The 19,005-nt window shown below is 40.0% G+C and overlaps 1 protein-coding gene and 1 pseudogene across 1 annotated transcript; both read left to right on the top strand.

Moving 5' to 3' along the window:
* The first annotated feature begins 2,223 nt into the window (after window positions 1-2,223).
* On the top strand, window positions 2,224-6,372 carry LOC146458303 (kelch-like protein 40; annotated as a pseudogene).
* Window positions 6,373-15,424: 9,052 nt separating this feature from the next.
* LOC146458302 (glycogenin-1-like) lies at window positions 15,425-18,959 on the top strand. Its single transcript, XM_085090773.1, has one exon. The coding sequence runs from the start codon at window positions 15,499-15,501 to the stop codon at window positions 16,666-16,668; it is 1,170 nt and encodes a 389-aa protein (XP_084946899.1). The 5' UTR covers window positions 15,425-15,498; the 3' UTR covers window positions 16,669-18,959.
* Window positions 18,960-19,005: the final 46 nt, after the last annotated feature.

The raw sequence follows: 19,005 nt of genomic DNA, 5'->3' as shown, positions 1-19,005 counted from the left end.
GATGTCAATTCTGGAAACAAGGACAGAGAGAGCCGGGGGGGGGGGGGGGAATCTCATATGAAAGGGGCGGGGATGCTCGTCGTCTCTCTTGGGGGGTGTGGGGGGGGGGGTGGTATAAATTTCGGATTTTAGTCTCACCTAGGGTGTTCTGTGAAAAACGCCATTATATTTAGCCGTGAAGGTCTCTGTATTTTTTTATTTGTCTGTGTTTTAAAATGGTCTCTTTTAGGGGTAAAAAGAGCTTGGGCCACACCCAGATTGGTCTTTTTTCAGGGGTTTAATTCAAAATTTTTGACGAGCATCCCCACCCATCTCATATGAGAATCCTCTCACCCCCCGGGCAGTACAGTCATTTATTTGTTTCTTTTCATTTAGGGGAAGGCGGTAGGATGCAGGGGTGGGGGGGGGGGGTATTATACTTTATTACTACTCTTTAGGTGGGGGTACACGTGAATTTGAATGGAATTTTAAGAGGTTTAAAATAAAGAAGGGCAAAAAGAAAGAAAATTATTTTTGGAACACCAACAGACAGTTGCCCTCAACCCAAGAGCACACCAGGTTGGTAGGAGACTGTTTGGGTGTCCATATATCAATTCTAATTTTTATACTACATCAAATCTTAACTATTTCTTATTTCTCCAAATTTTACCACTCTTTTGAGAAAAACTCTCTCCTCCCAAATATACCAAAAAAACACCAAAAAATTTACAAAACACCCCAAAACATTGATTTGTGTTTTGAGCATAGGGTTTTTGTATTGCTTGAAACGGGAACGAGATATTTCCATTAAACCGATTTTAAGCGGCATGAAAACGGCTTTCAGGTGTACGCCCGCCTTAAGAAGTTGAATGTCGATTGTTTCTTGGTGTGATATTTTGATTCTGTGACCGTCTTATTTAAAAGTTATTCAAGACATTCAAGCTCTGGTTTTAAGGGCCTCTACATATGAGCCCGGTCGACCGGGCTGGCTCGGTTTCCGCGATCTCGCCTAGCCACTCTTTTCTTTACAAAAATTTCAATGAGTTCATATGAGAAGGCGGGCTGGCCGGGTTACCGAGATCTCGGTTTTTGGGGGATTCTCAGTAATAGGAAAGGGGCGGAGACGCTCGTCAGAAATTTTGAATTAAACATCTGGAAGGAGACCAAACCGGGCGTGGCCCAAGCTTTTTTGACCCCTCAGGAGACCATTTTAAAACACAGGCAAAATGACTTTTCGCATGCAACCTTCATGGCTAAATATAATGGCGTTTTGCCCGGAACACCCTAAGTGAGACCAAATCCGAAATTTACACTCCCCTAAGCGAGACGACGAGCATCCTCGCCCCTTTCATATGAGAATCATCCCCCGGGCTTTATTGGGACCTATTTTAATTAGTAATTTGGTTATTCAAAGTACTGTTCTGCCACACTTGTACTCTCGCGCGTGTTTCATCTTCCCCTAGCCTCAGGCTGCCGGGAGAAACAGAAGATCAAGCAGCATCTTGTCTTACAGGGGCACCCAACGGCAGTTTTCTCTCAGATCCATTGAAACGCCATTTTAAGCTATCTGGAGTGCCTCTAAAGCTCTGTAAGGTCATTTTAGGCCGCGCTATAATATTTTTATGTGTTCGGTCATTCTAGGGGAACTTGAATCTTTTTGAAATTACTAGGGCATCTTTGTCCGTTTCCCGAAAACCGTAGGTCTTATTTCCTTTCCGAAAATCTTAGCTGACCTTTTCTTGGTACCCGAAACAACATTTTTATCAATCCGAAAACACTAGGCCTTAAATTTCCCATATCACGAACGTTTGAGGTGAAAATTCCCTTGAGCAAATTGTAGGGGATTAAGGGCCTTCCGAACAGATAATTTACCGAAACAATCCGTCGGGTGCCCCTGTTATGTTGTCTTCAACTGATGCAATCAATAATATAACCCTTACAAAATTCAAACGCAGCAATCTTACTGTTTGAAATTGTAATTAATTAAAATTCTTGATTTCTCTCAGGCCTAGTTTCCAGACTTGACAACTGCGGAGTTTATAGTAAATGTCACCTTAATGTTTTATTTCAATTTTTACATTGACCACTTACTTCTCATCATGACCTTACCCAGGAGCTTATGACCATAAGCTCCTGCCTTACCATATATAGCCTCCCACGCAGACGTCCTTAGGGGTTCGACGTCTGCCTGGGAGGTCGCTACTCTTACCATGGTCGAGATTTCGACCAGAAGATTTTTGACATTTTGTTTGTTTCGTGATCACAAACACCTGTCCATTGATGATCTACATAATAATTGGCGAAGATAATTTGCATTTTAAAACAATTGTTTCACGACCGTCATAACGTCACCTAAGAGCTGTAATAAAATTAACAACTTGCATCAGGTTGGAGTGCACGCCCATGCCTTAAAAATCAGCTTCATCGTCATTTCTGATGGAAGCTGCAAAGCAAGCCGCTGCGGTCATTCCGAGCAGGATCAAACTACAATTCTTTGCTCCACAAGAAACCCTCGATCATCCTTTCGACGTCATTTTAGTGGTTGAAGATGGGAAAGAATTCAAAGCTCACAGAGGTGTTCTTTCTGAGGCAAGCCCTTTCTTTGAAAAGCTCTTTAATAGCGACATGAGGGAATCTAATGAAAGAGTCATACGCTTGGAAATGCTAACGGGAGCCAGCTTGAGCGACATATTGGAGTATATTTACACTGGTATTGTTCAGATTACAGCTGAAGACAATGCTCGAGATTTGATCGCGATGGCGGACTATTTGGTTCTTCCGCATCTGAAAACTATCGCTGGGAAATTTTTGGCACAGAAGTTGAATGTTTCAAACTCAATTTCAACTTATCATTTGGCCGAAAGATTTCGATGCGACGAACTGATCTCCGACGCAAAAAACTTCATCTTTGAAAATTTCGCCACCGTAGCAGCGACGGAAGATTTTTTGAATCTGTCGAGCAATGAAGTTAAATGTTAACGCCGAGGAAGATGTGTTCACGATCATTCTAACATGGATTGATCACGATAAAAACAAGCGAAGGAAATATTTTGCCGAGTTGTTTCGTGAAGTTCGACTTGTTTATATATCGCGTGACTTTCTACGCAGTGATATCGTGACAAATGATCTTGTGAATGATAATGAAGGTTGCATAGATCGTGTTAGAGACGCTATAAAGTTCACTGCCTCAAAAGACTATAATCCTATCAGTGTTGAGCCGAGAAAGTCGCTTGAGATCCCCGTTATAGTTGTCTACTCACCCAGATTGTGCCGAATTCCAGGTTTTTACTATCTTTGGGAGGACTCGATGACAAGATCCGACCTTGGCAAAAACCGGCCTTTTGGCGTGGCAGAATACAGCGAATTCTCGGCTTCTTGCCGTGGTAAATTGTATTTTATGCCTTCCCGTGGACGCGGACAAATTACACACTATGATTCATTTTCAAACCGCTGGAAATTTTTGCCTTACACAACACCAAGAACAATGCTCAACGTATTTGTTAGAAATGAAAAGGAAATTTATGCTTTGGTATCTGAAGATAGATCTTGCCCTGTTTGTGAGAATTCGAAGTGGGTTTGTTTTTCCACCCATGAATGGACAGGGAGAATGTCACTTTGTGGGAGAAGGCATGTGTCTGTGATCACGAAGTATATACCGGAATCAAACTCATGGGAGGATATAACTTCATTTGATTGGGGCAGGAAAGAAAGAATGTGCGTCGTTGCCAAGGACAATTTTATTTATTTTCTTGGTGGTTCAACAGCAGAAGAGAACGCATACAGGAACTATACATACGAGACTGTAAGGGATGCCAACAGGTATGACCTCAACACAAACACTTGGGACAAGATAGCTGACCTACAGGAAGCGAGATGTGATGCTTGTGGTGCGGCTGCATATGGGAAAGTTTTTATTCTTTGTGGTCTTGTAGTTTCGGAGCTAGTCTCAGAACTTAAAAGTTGTGAAGTGTACAATGAAACTACAAATGAATGGCACTTTATAGCAAGCCTGCAGAGCATTGAGTATCCCATGGTTTTGTGTGCTGATAATAAGCGGCTTTATGTAGGCCAGTGCATAAGTATTGGATTTGCATGCAGTATCGAAATTAGATGCTATGATCCTGACAAAAATGAATGGGTGAAGAAAACTACTTGCATGCCAGAAGAAGGGAGGGCGGAACGCTATTATTTACCAAATTGTCATAAACTACTTTGTCGTCCAATGAGAGTTTTTAAAGGAACACCTGTCTCTGCCAAAAGGGAAATTGGCCCTTTCAGTCTTTCATTGTCCCACAACAGAAATGGCAAATGCAAATGCACCGTCATGTAACTTGTTATGTCGCCATCAGTCAGGAGATCTGTCCAAAATGAGATACTGGGTATTGACGGAGTGATTTCTATTCTTGGTAATGAACACTCCTAAAACACTTTAGTGCACTTATAAGACAACAAATTCAGTTTGTTACTTAACAGTTTTTTTTCTTTTTTTAAGAACGATCGAGTCGTGCAAGAGATTGTGCTATCCCCTATAGGGACTAATTAAGTATGCAGTAAATATTGCCTTCAATAGTTATTGTGCTTGTCTGAAGTTAGCCTAAATGCTGTGAAAACTGGCGGTAAATCAAATCAGCACACCTGAATCAGACAAAACAGGATTCGATGATCACATATTTTCGATTTTAAATATCCCGCATGGTGCCATTTTGGATTTCATAATGTCACACAGTTGGCAAACTGTATGACATATTGCTCCCCTTTCTTGATAGCAATCAGCTCCGCTAATCGACTATGGTATCTCAAACATTCATTGCCCATTCCGCCGGTTGTAGTGAAGACCAAAGGTGTAAATGTTCCATGCTCAATGTCGAGAACTCTCCTTGAGTACAGGCGCTTTTTCTCATTCTCATGCGTACGATAGATCTGTTGCGGCTTCAGGTCCTTATACGATTCAGCATTAGGGTGGCCAACCCTTACATCAAAGAATGCCGATCGTCGTTGCTCCCAGAATCCACGTGCATGGATATCCAATCTCGCATCTTGGGCTTTGTTGGATCCTCTACTCCCGGGTCTACTTAACTGTTCTCCGGAGATGTCTAGGAGAATTGGCTCAGTCTCAACGTCACTGCAAACTGTTCTTAGGAGTTCAGCCTCCAGATCTCTGAGCTCATTGTGACGCTGAATGACGAAACCTCATAGCTTACAGATAATAATAATAATAATAATGATGATAATAATAATAATAATAATAATAATAATAATAATAATAATAATAATAATGATAATAATAATGATAATAATAACAACAACAGCAACTATGTTAAATTGAAAACACGAAGAATAAGCTCAGAGACCCTGGCAGTGGTGGCGGGTTAACGAACTTGTCACCGCAAGTAGAAATGTCTGTCATCATGACCTTGGTTGCGAAGTTAAACTATGCCTTTGCGCAGGGCAGTTGAAAAATTCAGCGCGATAAATTTCTTACAGTATCCAGTGGCGTTTTCCCGGGGTATCAGCAGAACGTTTACACTCGCCATAACCTGCGATCAGGCGTTCCTTTTATTGGGGGCCGGGAGCGCAAAAGTGTGACAGCGCGAGAGTCGGCGGTCGGGAGATCTCCCGCGCCGTAGATCCTGAAAGCCGACTGGCTCCGCAATATCGTACCCAGAGTCCTCTGGCTTTTTGGTCAGCTGGTGGTCACCAGGAGAGACTCTGGGAAACTGGAATTTTGTTTAAAGTTTTTGATTGGCTGCCTCGTAATGGTTTGCATTGTTTTACCGCACTGTGGTAATACAGTCAGCTCTCTCGTAAGCGACCACCCTTGGGGCACGACAAAGTGGTCGCTTACGAGAGTTGGTCGCTTACGGGAAAGATCAACAAACTAAGCCTAATACTGGATTGATTAATTAATTACATAAAAATATTACCTTAACAGCTAAAATTAGGCAAATAGAAACTAATTAATTTGATTTTTTTACATCTATTCACTCTCTTGATCAAACTTTGTATAACATCGTGGAACAGATCACTGTAACATTTCCCGTTTACCTACAGATCTAATTATAGTCATCTTCTCTGTCTGTAAATTGTTATTATCTGTCAGCAGTTCGGGGAAGCGTCATTAAAAATTGAACTTTTGTCTCTTCTGAGTAATGATTTACTAACGATCATACGTGATTATGTTGGGTGGTCGCTTGGCCGGAAACAGAAAACAAAAGAATATGTGTAATTTCTGGCCAAAAACGTGGTCGCGGTCCCTTAAGAAATTTGAGTAGTGGTCGCTTACGAGAGAGCTCTTGAAACAGTATTTAACTGAGAAACAAAACGGTTGTTTACGAAGTGGTTGCTTACGGGAGGTGGTCGCTTACGAGAAGTGGTCGCCATGAGAGAGTTGACTGTAAAATTCCAGTACCCCAGAGTCTCCCCTGTCGCCCAGAAGCCTGAGGACTCTGGGTACGAGATTGGGCTCCTTATAAGGTTGAGAAAAGATAACATCGGCCTAAGGGAGGTGACGTCACCGGGTTATTCTTCGGAGCAGTCACGATCCGAGATCCGATTATACCGGAAATTGACCTGCATTCACTCTCTTTCAGTAGTAATGGCGTACGACGTCGGTGAAATAAAGACTTCGAACGTTTGTTAGGATTCCTTATGGTAGAATACAGAGTTCTTTCTACTTTCGTTTCTCCTCGTCTGAACACTGATCTCAAGGATTTTACGCTCGATTTGTGGAAGAAACGTGAAACTATGAAAACAGTCAAGATTTGCTCAGGTAACATCGACCTACGGGAGGTTAACATCGATCTAAGGGAGGTACGTGACATCACGAGCGGGGACATTGACATTGAAACTGCAGAAGGGGCCATTTGAGAGATGCGTATTTCGTTTGTTTTTTTCTTTTCTAATTTTATCAAGTGGAAATTGATTTTAAAATGCCGAATTTCATTTTTTTAAAAACCTTCATGACATTTGTTTTTTTTTCTTTTACTTTACAGGCAAGATTTGCTCAGGTAACATCGACCTACGGGTGGTTAACATCGACCTAAGGGAGGTATGTTTTATAGCACCACGTTTGTATCGTATGTGTTATACTGGCACAATCGTACACATGGAAAGCTTATTTGCAAGCATTGAAACTTACAATCTTGCAGGGGCTTTTCTAATCGTTGACCCGAGTGTCATTTCATTTATTACCAACTCATAACATCCACCTACAGGAGGTTGACATCTACCTAAGGGAGGTAGAGTAGCCTACAGTGTACATTTTATAGTTTATGTTTTATAATAGTCCATTCATACGCATATAAGCTTACACTCTAGCAGGGAAACTTGGGATAATAAGGAGCTTTTCTATCATTGACTTGAATTTCATAATTGTCATTTTTACCAACTCATAGCATCCACCTACAGGAGGTAAACATCTACCTAACGGAGGTTATGATTTTTATAGCACCATGCAAATAGGTATTATAATAAGGAACGATTGACTTGAAGAAAGCTTACGAAATTCTTAAGGGACTTTTGCATTTCGTGTACATGCTGTTTTAGAATAAATTTATTTATAAAGAATTATTATGATTATTATTATTATTATTTGAAAAGCCTTTTAATCTCACTAGAATGAGATTAATGAGAGTTTTCTCATTTTTTAATTTACACTCATAACAATGAATATAATATATTATTATGAGAGTTTTACAACAAAATTGTAAAACACAGTTAATGGAACGTGACGCCTTTCGCCCTGTGGGGCATTGCTGGTATTGTACTTAAAACTTGGTACTTGGTACTGTAAGGTACCATTGTATTCATTGTCTAGGCATTTATCTATAATTCTATCTTAGTATGTTGCAATTCTGTCTGGATACTAGTTATTCGGCCTTTCTAAATGGTTAAATCTTCTGTATACCCCATTCATGTCTCTCTTATGGTGATGTAAGGTCTAGCATGTAAATGGTACAAGCCTGGCAATTGGCTCAGGCATGGAACACTGTCTAGGTATAAAACGCTGTGTAAAAGGTTTTAACTCACATTTCTTATGCAATTGTTTGCTCGCTGTTAAGCTGTGTAAATTGTTTCCCTCTCTCCCTCCCTTTGGAGGCCATGTTATCAATAGACTGGGTCACCAATCGTTGGTTGCGTTTCGGTTAACTCTGCGTAGCGACTTCCCCAAGCTAAGTTCTCTAGTATTTTTTGCCGTGTTTTAATTGTATTGACCTGCCAATTTTCCAGTTCGACCCAGCAGCGTTGGTGAGATAGGTGAGGCATGATAGGTCTTTTCAGTTACTCTAGCTTTGGGACCTGCCCATACTCTTCCCGGAGTGGCGCTGCTGGCCTAGCTGTGCTGCTGTTGCAGCGCGTTGTTGTGTTTTGTTGTTGTTGGCCTAGGTGCAGCTGGAAGTGCCAGGGAAGTGGGGCCTTAAAATGGTCACATAATAGAAGTCGCCTGTCACGCAATCGCCAAGCAGTGTTTCCCCCTTCTTTATGCCAATATATCTGTTGTCATTACTTTAGTTAATTCTATGTTTGAGTATAGAGTTACACGTAGCATGAATCTTAACCGGAACAGTGACATTAACAATATATTTATTTTTTGGCAACACACTGATGACCTACGCTGGGCCATTATATTCATCTAATGAAACACTTTTACAGCCATAAAGATTTGCTGTGAGAGGTGTTATGGGTTTAAATAGAAAAATTCCAGGTACATTAAAATAGCATAATAGCTGTTATGATGATTAAAGGCAACTGTTTTCTTGTTGTTGTTGTTGTTGTTTTTTCTTGGTTGACCCCATCAACCTGTAATTTCAACATTAAATTTTGCTAGAAGTGACAGTTAATGACTGTTGAAATGATAGATCATTTTTAAAAATATAACCCTTAATATGTCAGAATTTATTTGAATTTAATTTGTGATCACTTACAAGAGTTTTGACTGTTTGACTGCTTACTACAGTATATTAACAATATTGGTTTTATTTTATTTCTTTTCAGAATGCAATACTTAAACTGCACAGACTGGTGAAGAAACAGCTACTTCACAGACACCTATGACTCATTAATTCCTCAAAAGATATTGTGTACAACAGATGTTGTTGAACTGTTATTGTCAAGTTTGACCTCTCGTCATGTGGCAAAATTATTTAAAATTTGACATTCAAGTTAACAACATAACGTGATCTTCGTGACTCAAAATATTCCATTAGCAAGGATAGTTTTATCAATCGGCGAAGCATACAGTTGGAATAAATGAATTAGCCCCAGCATCTCGCGTAAATGCCAGTATAGGCATCTTGTTATTACACGCTCTCTAGTGACGCGAGCTTGGGCTGCCTGTGGCCTAATAAGCGTGCGCTTGTTTCCAATACAGCATTTCAAGGCGAGCCTTTCAGATAATTTTTCAGGGTAAGGAGAGGAAAAACCACTGTTAAACATGAAACGACAGTTCATCTGACCGCTTGGATAACTCTTTCATTAACAGAATCGCCAGTTGATAAATTAAGGATTTGCCGTGTCCGGTAGGAAGAGAGACGGACTTATCTGAGCCTGAAAAAAATCAAATCATGTAATCCATGGCAGTTAATTCACGTCACGCGTGACCAGTATTTCCGAGAATGAAATGAACATTCGAATTTCTCATTGTAATGTCCGTCATGTGAATGGAATGTTTAGCAATTACAGAATACAGGGCCACTTTGGTCCACACACATAAGAACGACACAATAGATGCTATTATCATGTAAATAAGTGGCCCTGTATTCTGTAATTTAGCCACCGCCGTTCAAATTTCAAAAAACCGGTCACGCGTGAATTGACTGTAAGAAGAATCTCATCAAGAATAACTGGTGTTTGGCTTCGAGCACGACGAGCAGATCTCGCAGCCATCTTGATTTGTCATGGTACAGCGGGCTCAATTATAACCATCGGTTTTATCACTAAACGGATGCTCGCACTGGAAAAATCAGTCTGAAGTGAGAAAACCATTCTCGTTCCCAGAGCCCCAACGTTCTTTTTTTTTTTTTTTAAATTGTTGAATGAGTGGCTCTGGGTCCATCCAAAAATATCTTCTTTTTTTTTCATTGGCTGTCGAAAACCTGATAAGGTGAAAAATGCTACGCTTCTGCGCATTTGTCTTTACTTCCTAATACTGAGGAAATACTGAGCAGTACTGAGCAAGCGCAATGGTAATTTATCACACTGAGCATTCGCTACCGGATGTCGTGAAATTCACGACATCCGGTAACGGCTGTTACCAGGGCCTACGATCCAACCGCTGACCAAAAGATCGTAGGCTCTGGGAACTAGGATGTGAGAAAACAAGATTGACTATTCCAGAAGTTCGGGCTGCGGCGGCTTCAAAGAGTTGACGCAATTCAGGCAGAGCCTCCTTTTCTCTCCGCAGTAAAGAAAAAGACAAGAGGAGGCTCTGCTCGCAAGGTGGACATCAACGTACTATCACACACACAAAATAGAAAATGTTACTTTCACGTGCGTTTAATTGTTAGGAGTTCCTTATTAGTTGAGTACTTTTCCGGACTACACCCTAAAAAGGAATATTGAATTTTGATTGCGGAAACTGAACCTACATCAAAAGAATTGCTGAGTCGTAAGATTACAGCACGAAGGTTAAGGACTCGCGTGATCGATCACACGGGTACAAAAAATCCCTAGGCTGATTTGAAATGAAAACGAACGATTGTAGACCCATTATAAGCGGAAATTACATAAGATAAACAGCTAAATATGAAGTAGCAAAAGCGAAAACAAGTAAAATATCGAGCGATGAAACACATATCAAATCGGTTATCGATGCGACCGAGAATGTTCACTTCTTGCATGACCCCCTTGCATGAGGGTCCAGAGGCAAGTTGATTAAATATTCCTTTCAAACATACAAGCTATTGTTTACCCTATCTGATTAAATATTCAATTCCAAATGCAAAGCTATTGAAACGCGCTTGCTAAACGTAATAAAGTGAAACGCGACATCTCTCGTAATAGAGCATCCGCTTGGCTATATAGTGTAGAGCCAGTACGGCCAAGATTCTGTTACATTTTCGTGTAATCTTTACTTGGCTTGACAAAATGCTAGTCACAACTGCTCTTCACAACTCAACTATCAATTCGACTATCAACCCATCTAACAGCTTACTATCTACAAGCTTGAAATATTCTGATTTGTGGCGCACATTCAAATAACAGGTCTGGGCTGAGTTGCTCAAAGCATGGTTAGCGCTAACCATTGGTTAAAGGGTATTAAAACCTATAGGTTGTTATGGTATTTAACCCGGATTATCGCTCACCATGCTTCGAGCAACTAGGCCATGAGTGGCAATAATTGAGTAAACGACAAAAACTACAAACAACAAAACATTTGTGTAGGGTATCCTAGACTCTGAAGCATATAAAGATCAACATGATGATCACAACTAAAGTAATCAGCACTTTTGTCCTTTAAACCTACAAGAGTTAAATGCTTTCAGTGTTCAAAATGTTCTTGTTGTGAGTTTCTTTCCACCTAACAATACTACTACTCCCTTTTATGCTCTGTCGAGTTACTAAGCCACACGCAAATTCTGGAATGTTGCACTGAGTAAATCCTGTACAGGGTCTGTGAGTACAGCTCCCACTGGCAAGGCTGGCTCGAAATAAGTATAACGATGGCAAGTAAGGATGGGACACACAGTGAACTGGTTCATGCCGCTTATAACAGTAATGCTGTTAAATTGAACATGGGCAACGTACTGTTTTTTGTGATCGAAGATTAACATCTCCAGGGACTCGTGTTGTTGTCGTGCTATGTCCAGTTTGCCCAAGTACATGCCATAGTCAAATAGGCAGCCGAAAACTCCGCGGATGTCTTTTCTGTCTTGTATTGATAGTCCTGGCAGTACACTACATAGGTAAGCTGTCATGTTATCCCTCACTTGAGCTCTGGCCGTACGGGTGAAGTCGTAAAGGCGTCTTTTGTTGTAGACAACGGCTGGATGTAGGTAGTAGTTAACATCTTGGAAATAAATAACATTTCTTTGTAACCCATCCGTTAAAAAATCCCGGTTATTATTGTAGTTCAGGTGGTGCCTTGAGCTTACGATTATTACCATACTGACGCTGCGATTCTTTTAACCAGATTGCTTTATTACGCGGGATGAAGTAGTCTGCCAGCGTCTTAATCGGTGAGGGTAAAAGGCCGAAAGAGTTTGAGGAATGGTATATGGCGTGCGCAATGGCATAATTATGCGAAATACGATTTACGCGGGAAATAAATTAACTGAAGAGTGCGTTATGTTTTCGCGCCAATTTTATAAGAGCAGGCAGCTTTTTTGATGCTGCGGACTCTTGCTAAATATTAAGGGACCATTCATTTTTTATGAGCATAGGGGGGCTGGTGGGATTTGGTTATTTACCACTACAAAACTGTATGACCCCCCCTAGCATGCAATTTTTTTCCACATGGCCCCCCCCAGCAGAAACAATTTTTTTCTGATGACCCCCCCCTCCCGCCCAACCAGAAACAAATCATACTCCTAACTTTAACAAAACGCTTATGTACTGTTTATATCAAAGATAAACGTAATTGTTACTGTGATTTCTTTACAGTACTATTAAAAAGTTACCGTTCTCTGCTTAGGTAAAGATTTCTCTTGTTTAAAAAAACGTTTTATAGATAGCAACACGTTTACGACAACGGCAAACCCTAAATTTCCATTTAGATTCTCAAATGAACTAGAAAAATTAATCAAGCAAATGGTTAACGTGAAATAACTCCCCTTCGAGTAGAAACAATTAATACACGTACAGATCTGACTAACAAAATACGGATCGAAGCATACCAATCAACGATTACGAGTCATATTGAACAGAAAAAAAAACAGCGGACACACACATATCAGGCGCGTAGGTAAGGGTTAGATAGGGGTGTTCGTTGAGCTCCAAATCTTGCTGAGCGCTGGAGGCGCTCTTACTAGGGGGGTCCGGGGGCATGCTCCCCCGGAAAGTTTTGGAAATCTAGGTTCCCAGAAACCTCATTTCCTGCATTTTTAGACCCATTTTAGGCGAAACACAAATTTGTTTTACAGCAGCTTTTTAAGCTATATACATCATTTCTGCGGCATAATTGTTTCAACTTAAACAAGAAAGTTCAATGTACATTCCGCGCCCTGCCAAGTTCTGATAGCTATTCGATCTGCTGATAGTCATACACCAATCTGGTAAACTGCATCATTCTCGGGTGTAGGCCTTCGAACAAATTGACTATCTCGTCAAGATTGACAGGCATATCATATTTGATATGCATTTAGAACCAGGGCGGACATTCTACTCTCTCGCATGGTACACCTCATGTAGTTGTTCAACCTCCTCATTGTGCTTTTGCTTCCGCCAGTATTGATCTTCAAAGGGGGTTCGTTCAAACCCCTCGAACCCCCCTCCTACGCGCCTGGATATTAAAGTACTGCTATTAAAAATGACAGTTACAAGCTTTTCTGAAGATGGCCTCTGCTCAGATTTACCGTCAACTGAAGTCACCAACAACAGTTCTATTATTAAAAACTAATCTGGATGTTCACACTAGGCATACTACTGAGTCTACTGATACTCCTGGGTTCAAATAATTTACCAATCAACAATCTTTATAAAAGTGAGTACTATTAAACAGAACATTAAACAATCTATTGATATAGTTCTGAGTACAACCACTTAATAGAAAACTACTCCCCCACGGATGATTCAATAGTGAGACTGTTACGTTTTTATATTGATTTGAACTTGTACAAACATAGGTGTCTACTTCAGTTTATATTCATTATTGCTTTTCCAACAGATATGCTTCATTTCCTCAGTTGTTGTTAATATGAAATGCAGATTTCGACCTCAGTATGTAAAACAAATTAAAAGTGGTTAGGAAATTGAAATAATATTCAATTTCTTCATCTGTTTCTGTGTCGAGCCACTTTCAATTTCCCCTACTAGCCAATTATTGCTGGTGACCCCCCCCCCCCCTCTTTCACTCAATTTTTTTTGGTAGCCCCCCCCTTTAGTGCCATTTTTTTTTCTCGTGGGCCCCCCCCCAAATCCCACCAGCCCCCCCCCCCCCCCCCCCCCATGCTCATAAAAAATGAACGGTCCCTAACAACAATTCAAGGATTTGATCGTCTGATTGTTGATTTGGAAGAAGTGAGGGTAAAGAAAGCGATGAAAATTGTTTATAATTTTCGGTTCAAGGAACTATGAGTACATCCGTAGTAAATTAAATTTCATGCTCACTTTACTCCATGCGACTTCGGTTGACAAAAATAACGTGGCAGCGTGAAGTCTTCTCAGGACAGAGATTGATCCTTTATCGAGGGCAAATAATAAACCTTTTTTTCTTTTTTTTTTTAACCCTCGGTAAAAGATCAATTCTCATACCCTGTATGCTCGATGATTCATTTATCATGAGCGGGAAAATGAACAACAATTTGACCAAAATGCATTTGTGATAAGAATAGTTTCACAACCTTTCAAACAACCAGTGTCGATAATTAGACTGACCATACTTGTCATCTGCTTTTTTGCTCTAGGGCTTTTTCGCTTTTAAATCTCATTTTAGGTTGGGACGTCTGGCACTGAAAGACCTTAATTTAAGACGGATATGTTTAGTTCGATAACGCGTAACTGAACTATAGCTACCTGAATCGCCGTATTAAATAGCTAGGTAGCTAGCTCAGCAGCTCAACAGTGACTTGCGTACTCGTCGCTCGACGAAAATGTAAGGTGAGAAAAAGTAGAACATATTTTTCCCATGAATTGTACAAATTGTAACCGTCAAAGAGTCTGATAAAATGACCGAGTTTAAATTTAAAAATAGTTTTGGCCTTGGACTGATGTTATTTCTCCAGTCTGGTGTTGCTTTTTGTCTAGGCTACTCGCTGCCACGTTTTTTTTGTCAACTAGAAATTTAATTTATTCTTAGTTCCTTGAATGCGAAACTTCATCGATTTCTTCACTGTCACTTCCGAACCAGCGATCAGACATGTTTTATCCCAGGCGTATATTTTCTAATCCTCGATCTGTTGTTTGGTTGTTTAATAGTCCGCAACATCGAAAAAATTAAATAAAAAAACTGCTGCTCTTATAAAATTGGCGCGAAAACAGGATGCGCTCTTCAGTTAAATTATTTCCCGCGTAAATCGTATTTCGCATAATTATGCCATTCCGCACGCCATTCCACATACCATTCCACAAACTCTTTCGGCACCGCGTCTTATCCTTATAAGGCTTCTTACGACCCCCCCCCCCCCCCCCGCCCCTTTTGACCCCTCCTGGCTCCCCGGCCCCGGCCTCCGAAAAAAAATTCTCGCGAAAAACCGCTGACCTATTTAACTGACCTATGGGCTCTGGTAAAGGTAAAGAGTAAAGAGTACTCCAGACCCAGCTCCCCCTCATCTACTCCTCGAAAGTTTCGCTTGTCGGGTCGAGTTGGTTTGGTTGGCGATCTAAAGGAGATTTAGCCGTTTGCCGGTCCATTTAACATCCAAAATGAGGCATGTACAAACGAAAGAGAAAGGAACCCGTCGAACAATTTTTGCGGTATCTTTTATTCCAACATTAATGATCGTAATCCTCCTCGTTGTGTGGAGACCAGTTTTGCTGCCATATTTCTTCAGATATGCTAAGTTGGTCATTTCAGAAGTTCTCAGTGACAAACAACGGTTTCTGGATAACGAGCTCCACTTTGCTCTGAAGGAGTGGAGGCTATATCAACTGGAGTCCCGTTTTGGCCGGGATTGGTGTAAAGAAAATGTCGAACCTCGAACAGACGTGACTTGGCTTACCGCTTTGGTAAACGATGACTTTGTTGTGCCAGCATTGGTTCTAGGCCACTCTATTAGCACATTTTCGTGCCAGAAAAATATGATTGCGTTTATTTCGGACTCTGTGAGCGAAGGTTCACGAAAAGCCCTTCGGAATGTCGGCTGGCAGACTCGTGTGGTCGAGGAAATGGACTGCAACTGGTTGGATATGAAAATAGGGGGACAGAGAAACCATGGTTTTCTTGGCAGACCCCAGGGATACAGGATAAAGGGGACTCATACGAGATTTCACGCATGGAATTACACTCAGTTTTCTAAGATAATTTATGTTGATGCTGATTACATGTTAATGACCAACATTGATGAACTGTTTGACATTCCAGATGACTTTGCCGCAGCCCCTTGTGCCCGACCTGGTGTCCTGGATCCATGCTTTAATGCAGGACTTCTGGTGTTTAGACCAGATTCCAACTATCACAAAGAAATAATGAAACTCTGGTGGGACACCACAGAAAAAGACACTTGCCCAAATGATCAAGTACTGCTGTGGCATTATTATGCTGATGCTGGGAACTGGAAAGTTTTATCTTACACATATAATGTCAGACGCGTGGTCTTTAAACCCATGAAGTCCTTTCACTTTGCTTGCTGCATCCCGCCAAAGCCATGGTCCGCAAACTGTCGACCAAGCCGAAAAGAGGCGAGTGATTTTAATGGACCAATCCTAACTGTTGATGATGTGGTTCTGGTTTTCTGGAAGAATTTCTATGAAATACTAAAGAGACACAAATTAGATGACTGGTGGAGATCTACAAAGTTCTTCAAATCAAGCCAAGAGTTTGGAGTGGTGTCTTATTCCGAGTGCTGGAAGCAAATACAGACAGTACAGGGCTGATTAACTAGTGTAAGGTTGGCATAATACCCTCTTCTAGAATTACATACAGCTGTAAAGAAAACATAAGGGAGCTTATAATTAACTAATGATGATGGCGTTTGCAACTAAACTACTTCAAAACAATAGGGTTAATGAACAAAGAGTGCTTTCCCAGTATTTGTATACATGTATGTAATACATTTTGTTGTATTTCTTTGCTGTCCTTGGTAAAAGAACAATGTGTAATGACCACATTCAATGTTTTGTGGAGAAAGTGAGCACACAACAGTGAATTTCTCATTCTCTTTCTCAAGTTTGATGAGGGTCGTACAGGGGTATTTTCGCGATGCGTGATTAGCTGATTTTACTTCCTGTGAAATGTGAATGTTATAAATTATTCTTCGTAATCCCTGACCTGAAGGTTTTGCGTGACCCGTGAAGAGCTTGAAAACGAAATTTTCATTTCTGTGATCAGTGATTTGCTATTTTTTCTGTTCGTGAACCGTGCAAGAGACCCCCCCTGTATGACCCTCTTCGATGCCATTCCCGTGAATTCAGTGCCTGGGTAGTTTGGGTACATTGTGCGAGTTGTGGAGTCGGAATAATCACAACGTAGCTCAAATAAGATGGATATGTAATTTTGATTGAAGGTATTCGTCAGCATTGCCATCATCACTTCTTTAGGTGTCTGTTATGTCATGAAATACAGCTCAGCTATCATTAAGCTCCAAAGAGATGTTTCTACTTATAAATTATTCAATTATAAACAAAGAAAGGCCTATTTTTAATGCCTTTTAATATAATATTTACAGGTTCAAAGTAGCCAGCTATCTGCACTGTAGCTGCTGGCCATATAAATGGGCTCCCAGTGAATAAAATAATCATTATTTTTACCTCATAATGTACAGTACTTGGACAATAAATACCTACTACATTTCAATATATTGCTTAGTGCTAGTCTTCATCAGGTTATGAGGTCAATTGATTACACTTCATCATTTGCATCAAAAAGGTTGACTGTCATGTTACTTTGTTAGAGAGGAAGAGGCAGTTTCTATCAAGAACATTGAGTTTTGAAATCCACTAGTCACAGCTGACCTTTGTGATATAAATAATGATAATATATAATAATGACAATAGTTGTGTATTTTTATCTTTTTTCTTTTTGGTATGGCCCCATAAGCTTTCTAGCTTTAATTCCTACCATGGATAAATAAAGTTTATTGATTGATTGATAAATGGTGCAGTATAATCAGATGACCTCAGTTCAATTCAATTAACTTTAATTATTTACTTCTTTTGTCTATTTACAACAGGATAATGTAACAAACTAAAAAAAACAATTTCTACTGAAGGTTATTAATAATGAACTTAAAAATTCAGCAAGAAGTTTGGAGTATCCAGTTAGCTGTAAGGCTAATCAAGTGGATGGTCCAAAACTGTTATCAAGATTCAGAAAATAACTTTAAAATTTGAGTTTCTATCCTGGAAAACAGAACCCCCTCCCCCCCCCCCCCCCCATCCCATCTAAAGAGTCCTAGGAAACTCTGGTCAGGATTGTACAACAGATCAGATGGTTATTTCATTTAAATATACAGGTATATATCATTCAGTAGAAATTGACATACAGAAATGTTCTTTTTTGGTGTAAAATAATATTATTGTTTGGCCTTTTGGTCTGAAGAGTGCCTTATTTACAGTTTGATATAATATAATTTTCAAGAAAATATGTTTATCAGAGAATGTTATAAAAACAATATTGATGTTATAATTTAATGCAAGAAACATTTTACTCATTAATTATTTATTATTGAACAGAGAAGCTTAGAGTACATGGTGTCCACAGGTTGGCACAAGTTAATTGAGTACATCAGCTGTTATTGTTTGGTCTGATCATGCATTTATTAATTATCTCTACATGTTCAACAACCGTTTTTCAAAGACTTGATACTGCCATTAGTTGTTTATTAGATACTTAAGTCTGTCTTTTTTGCATCAAATTTTAGTCAGTCTCTTGTTAGTAAATTCATAGCCTCTGTAGCTGGTGTAATTGGGAGGGAATGACGCAGCCAGAAAATGGACCTCGTGTTTTTCAAATTAAAAAATCGAATGTGGTTTGGCGTTGTCTGTACTCTTATCGACAACGATATTCGTCATCACAGTGGTCAAAATGTTGTGGACTCACGAGGCGATATCTGGGACTGCTGGATGGTTTTGTTGCCAAGGTTACACCTATTACTTGATTGCCTTTTGTTTTCTGTTCATTCATCTTTATTAAATTATGAAAGTAAATAAAATTATACTTTGTCTTGTTTATGTTTTAAGTCTTGCTCTCATCTTGATTAGATTTGGAGCCGC

The sequence above is a fragment of the Pavona decussata genome, unplaced genomic scaffold (assembly GCF_977016875.1).
Source record: "Pavona decussata unplaced genomic scaffold, jaPavDecu1.1 SCAFFOLD_233, whole genome shotgun sequence".
NCBI lineage: Eukaryota > Metazoa > Cnidaria > Anthozoa > Scleractinia > Agariciidae > Pavona > Pavona decussata.
Note: the sequence above shows the minus strand (reverse complement) of the source record. Positions and strands in the feature narration are given on the sequence as shown.

Coding starts and splice junctions, on each gene's coding strand:
- LOC146458302 (XM_085090773.1), top strand. CDS start 15,499: ATGAGGCATGTACAAACGAAAGAGAAAGGAACCCGTCGAACAATTTTT.